At 42.4% G+C, this 6,017-nt stretch overlaps 1 protein-coding gene across 1 annotated transcript; it reads right to left on the reverse strand.

Annotated features, from left to right (window-relative positions):
* Window positions 1-2,666: 2,666 nt before the first annotated feature.
* Window positions 2,667-3,875, reverse strand: LOC115380252 (trace amine-associated receptor 13c-like). Its single transcript, XM_030081344.1, has 2 exons — window positions 3,699-3,875; window positions 2,667-3,476 (listed from the first exon to the last, which is right to left on the reverse strand). The coding sequence occupies exons 1-2, from the start codon at window positions 3,873-3,875 to the stop codon at window positions 2,667-2,669; spliced, it is 987 nt and encodes a 328-aa protein (XP_029937204.1).
* Window positions 3,876-6,017: the final 2,142 nt, after the last annotated feature.

Here is a 6,017-nt window from a genome sequence, read left to right on the forward strand (position 1 = left end):
AGGAGTGCCAGCTCTCTCCCCCATAGAATCTCAGGGATTTTTGGGAGTTTGAAAATAATTTGACACAGTTTGAAAGCCCAAAGCCTTACCTTTCTCATGATATCTAATATTTTCCGCTTGGACTTACTGTCATTGAGATAAAAGCATTTGTTTGACCACTACAAAGCACTCATGCTGTGTGCTTTGTAGAGCCTCATTTCTGGCTTAGGCCACACAAGCCCCAGTGGCGCAGTGGATAGTGTCTCTGCCTGCCCATGCAGGTGATCAGGGTTCAACTCCCCACCTGGCCAAGAGCAACAACACTACACAACCTACAAACAGCATAGGGCTGCTGGTTTACCACGTCCACGCGGTCACAAGGGTGGCAAGCACATTCAAAGAAAAAAAAGTCTCCCTATTTTTCACAACCCAGTGTTGGCAAGTATGATTTGGATACTTAATATGATTAACAGTATATGACTAAATCATATATTAACATTTATGCAATAGAAATATATGTGCCATATATGTGGATATCTGGAAAAATATATGGAACATATTTGAAAGTGGCCATTTTTGCTATATTTTGAAATATATTTGTCATATATGCCTATGTAATTATCATATATGTATGAGACATACATGGACATATATACTTAATATGTAGTTTACATATATGGCCGTATATCAGATTTGCGTATGGGTCAAGAGCTCATTCAGCAACAGATTCATACCCCCTCCCACCCCCCGCTCCCAAAAGAACGCTAGAAAAAGTTATTCCTACCTGCTGCAGTGGGGCTTGTATTTACATATTTTATGTCTCTGTGACTTACGTTTTTTGTCCTTGTGTCATTTACTTAAATCAGCTGACATTTTAATTTTAACATCAGTGCATCTTTTCCCAATTAGTTCAGAGTGTATTTTAAGTCCTGTTTTAGTTCTGTTCCTGGTCCAGTTTTTGTATTACTGCAGTGTCTTTGCTATGTGTTTCAAATGTTTCCTTGTGCTCTCAGTGTCCTGGTGTTTTGACTTTATTATTAAAAATGTTGTTTACCGACCTCCTGCACCCATGATAAGTCATCCGGTGTGTAAGAAATCGCTAAATTAGGACTTTTGAACTCATTCATTTTAATGATTTTGTGAGTGTTACTGCTGAGATGATTTCCTACCTGTTACAGTTATGTAAAAAAAAAAAAAAAAAAATCGTTGTCTTATCTGTTTTTAGAATTAAGTAACAAATTATCAACCACAACACTACAACTGGTCCTTTAACACAAGGACAATATTGCCAATTAGAGACATCAGGTAAATTGACAATAACAACCTGTTATGTTTTGCCTAAATGCCTTCAATTTCCGATATCCATTTTATTATATCGTCAATCCAATTTCCTATACTGTATTACAGGATTGCTCATTTACATGATTTCAAATTATTACTACAGATGTATTTGTATTTGATTATTTCAACTGATTGACTAATTTTTACTGTTTTTTCTCCCACTCACTCCACAGCCTCTCTTCAGTATCTTGGAGTCAGGCTGAAGTGTCACAATCAGCTTAATGTATTCTTTAATACATATATACACTACTCACAAAAAGTTAGGGATATTTGGCTTTTGGGTGAAATTTATGGAAAATATAAAAAGTTCACACTACAGTGATATTATATCATGAAAGTAGGGCATTTAAGTAGAAGCATACACTGGTGATTTCCTCATCTCAAACAATTTCTTGAAACAAAAGCCAACAACAGTGGTGGATATACCACAACAAAAAATGTCAGTGTCAATAACTTGTCATGTGCCCTTGAGCATCAATTACAGCTTGACAACGACGTCTCATGCTGTTCACAAGTCGACTTATTGTCTGCTGAGGCATGGCATCCCACTCTTCTTGAAGGGCGGCCCTCAGGACATTGAGGTTCTGGGGTACAGAGCCCCGAGCCTCTACACGGCGACTCAGCTGATCCCATAGGTTTTCTATGGGATTCAGGTCTAAGAAAGTGCAGGCCACTCCATTTGAGGTACCCCAGTCTCCAGCAGCCATTACCTAATGATACGACCTCGATGAGCTGGAGCATCAAACACCTGATGTGAATTTTGCCGTTAAACTCCTTGTTAGAAAACAGCAACTTGTGCAAAAAGTACTGACACATTGAACAGTTGGACATGTGCATTCAAAAGTTGACAGAAGGTCACATTAAGTTCACCTGTAAAGGTTATTATGCATTTAAGGTTCATCCTGAAATTTCACCCGAAAGCCGAATATCCCTAACTTTTTGTGAGTAGTGTGTATATAAATATATATATATGTGTGTGTATGTATATATATATATATATATATATATATATATATATATATATATATATATATATATATAATTTTTTTTTCCATATACAGCATTTAGTTTCTTCCTTAGGTTGCAAAAGAGCACCACCTTAATTGGTTTAGTTTGGATTTGTTTAGTTCATTATTGTTACAAATATTAAAAGAATGATCAATTCAAAAAATGCAACACAGAGACTGGGAAAACAGTAACTTATTATGTTGCATTGCTCAACTGGTTTGAAAAGAAAAGTACAAAAGGAGTTTTGATAATCTGCTGAGTGGTTCCAACACAGAGATCCCCAGGATCTGATGTAAAATTTGGAACAGGTCATCCTGAGCAATAACTGACTAGGCAACTCAAACAGCCTCACAGGAGCCAGGCTGCAGGATCTGAAGTGTAACAATCAGTTTAACAGATTTTCTAAACCACGGGTAGAAAAGAGCATAGATCACAGGGTTTAGACAGGAGTTAATATACAGCAGCCAGAGCACAAAGGCAGCAGATGAAGCAGAAATCTTTGTGTCGTGGCCCACCACAGTAGGAAGGTAATACGGACAAAAACACATCAGAAACAAAGCGACAACAACACCAAGAGTCCTGGCTGCTTTCAGCTCAGATTTCTTAGCAGTTACAGTCCTTGAAGGCTGCAGAGTGACAGACACAATGTGGGATCTCATGGCACGAGCCTGAGACACAGCCACCACAAACACTCTCATATACAGAACTACTATCACAGTAATGGGGACAAAAAACGTAATAAAAAAGTCACTAACTCCTATGATATAATTGGTGACAACCATACACTCTCCATGGCATGAATTATACCTCCCTGGTTCTCTGAAGAGATCCTTTACACCCAGACAACCATAGGAAGCAGAGCAGATCCAACACAGACAAACACAGATTTTAACTCTCCTCAGAGTGACTTTGGTGGGGTAACACAGAGGGTCACAAATTGCCATATAGCGATCAATTGATATGAGCACCATGTTTCCTACTGAGGAAGAGATGATGGTAAAGTTTACAAGATAATATACAGTACACATGAAGTCACCCAGGAGCCAGCAGGCTCCTATGAGGAGGATCTGAGATGGCATGGTAAGGAGGCCCACGAGGAGGTCTGAGACAGCCAGAGAGAGGAGGAGGAGGTTGGTGGTGGTGTGCAGCTGTCTGAAGAGAAACAGTAGCATTGTAATAATTTAATATTATGATATAGTGAGTATATTAAATAACCAAATGTAGAAGATATCAGGTATCGAAATATAAAGGCACAATTCAGCAACTTGTTCCTTCTCATCAAAGGCTGTTCTTAAATGCTCTAAGCCAAGAATCTGTTCTATTTCTAATTCAGGCGGTTTCATAAAATATTGTAATGATGAAATCTATACCTGCCTGTAGTGGGAGATGGCGATGATGACCAGCAGGTTGAGAGCTACAGTGAGCAGAGAGATGGAGGACTGTAGGATGTGAAGGATCATGGCTTCAGAGCTTGGAGGCTTTGGCTTCCTGCAGGAGGTGTTGAGGAGGTGTGGAAAGCAGAGTTCAGCTCCTTCCAGGGTCTCCATCATCAGAGATAGAGGAGGAGAGGAGAAGCTGCTGAGGTCTGGCAGCTCTCTGAACAAAATTCTCTGTCACACAGCTCATTTATCCCTTTTTTCTTCCCTCCCTTCCTGCCTCTTTGTTTCTCTCCTCCTTCCTGGTCTTACTCATATTTTGTTTCATCACCTTCCTATTTTTCTCTGTCCTCATCCCCTCATCTCTTGTCTCAACAGGTCAACAGTGGAGGGGGGATGGGACACTTCCAGTAAGGTGTGTGTGTGTGTGTGTGTGTGTGTGTGTGGGGGGGGGGGGGGGGGGGGGGGGGGGGGGACTGCCAATCTGAACTGACTGGCAGACTGTTCAGTTTTCCAATCAGCTTCATGGGGGAGACTGTGTTGAAAGCTGAGCTGAAATCAACAAACAGCATTCTGGTGTAGGTGTTGCTCTTCTCAAGGTGAGTGAAGACTGAGTGGAGAGCAGTGGAGATGGCATCCTCTGTGGATCTGTTGGTTCTGAATGCAAACTGCTGAGGGTCCAGACTGGCAGGGATGCTGTTCTTTATGTGCTGGAGAACCAGTTTCTCAAAGCACTTCATCAGGATGGGGGTGAGTGCCACAGGGCGGTAGTCATTTAGATCAGACACTGCAGACTTTTTAGGCACAGGAATGATGGTGGCTGTCTTGAAGCAGGTGGGAACACTCTCCTGTGACAGCGATATGTTGAAAATGTCAGTAATGACATCTACTAGCTTGTTGGCACATGTTTTTAGTACACGGCCAGGGATGTTGTTAGGCCCAGCAGCTTTACTCATATTCAGTTTCAGCAGGACTTTCCTCACATCCACTGTGGATACTGACAGTGGCCGGTCCTCTGGAAGCGGAGTAGACTTTACAACTGACTCTCTGTTGAGGAGATCAAAGCGAGCATAAAATGTGTTTAGCTTGTCTGGTAACGTGGCCTCACACATGATGGGAGCGCTCCTGCTTTTGTAGCCTGTCACACTTTTGACCGCCTGCCTTGCTGTTGTTGGTGTTGAGGTCTCTCTCCAGTCTCTGCTGATGCCTTCGCTTTGCCTCCTTGATGCCAGCTTTCAGTTTTGCTCTGGCGGTGTTGTAGGCTTCTTTGTCACCTGACCTAAAGGCAGCTTTTTTGGCTCTACATAGAGCTTTCACCTCTCCATTCATCCAGGATTTCTCATTAGGGAATGATTTAACTGTCCTTATTTTTACCACATCATCAGCACATTTGCTGATGTATGATGTCACTGATGATGTGTATTCTTCAAGGTCAATATGGTTCTCCTGGGTAGCAGTATCTTTGAACATCTGCCAGCCTGTGCATTCAAAACAGTCCTGTAGAGCTGCTGTAGCTTCATCTGTCAACACTTTAACTGTTTTCACAGTTGGTTTGACCCTTTTTGTCAGCTGGATGTAGGTAGGCAGGAGAAGCAGGGAGATGTGGTCTGACTGGCCAAAATGAGGACGACAGAGGGCTCTGTAGCTGCCAGGAACATTGGTGTAGACATGGTCCAGTGTGTTGTTTCCTCTGGTGGAGATGTGGACGTGCTGGTGGAATCTTGGCAGAACAGTTCTGAGGTCTGTTTGATTAAAATCCCCAGCAACAATAATAACAGCATCTGGCTGTTTTGTCATGGTACTGCTGATGACCTCATACAATTCCAGGAGTGCATTTTTTGAATTTGCATCCGCTGGAATGTAAACAGCAGTAACAAACACACTGGTGAATTCTCTAGGCAGGTAATATGGCCGACATCTCAGCAGTAAAAATTCAACGTCAGGTGAACATTTTCCATCCACTCTGACTGCACCTGTGCACCAAGCATCATTGATGTACACACAGAGTCCACCCTCTCTTGTCTTACCGGAGTCTTGTGTTCTGTCAGCCCGGAACAGGCTCCGCCCGTCCAGTGTTAAAGCCTCATCTGGTATATTGTTATGGAGCCATGTCTCTGTCAGGATGAGAGCACTGCAGTTCCTGGTTTCATTCTGCTGGGTCAGCCTGAGCCTTATCTCATCCATTTTATTTTCCTGCGACCGGACATTTGCCAGGAGTAGGTTAGGTAGTGGGACAGCCCTGGGTCCAAGCCCTCTCAGCCTGAGTCTTATCCCGGCTCGTTTCCCTCTCTTCCTGGGTCGACTACACCGCTT

The sequence above is a fragment of the Myripristis murdjan genome, chromosome 21 (assembly GCF_902150065.1).
Source record: "Myripristis murdjan chromosome 21, fMyrMur1.1, whole genome shotgun sequence".
Taxonomy (NCBI): domain Eukaryota; kingdom Metazoa; phylum Chordata; class Actinopteri; order Holocentriformes; family Holocentridae; genus Myripristis; species Myripristis murdjan.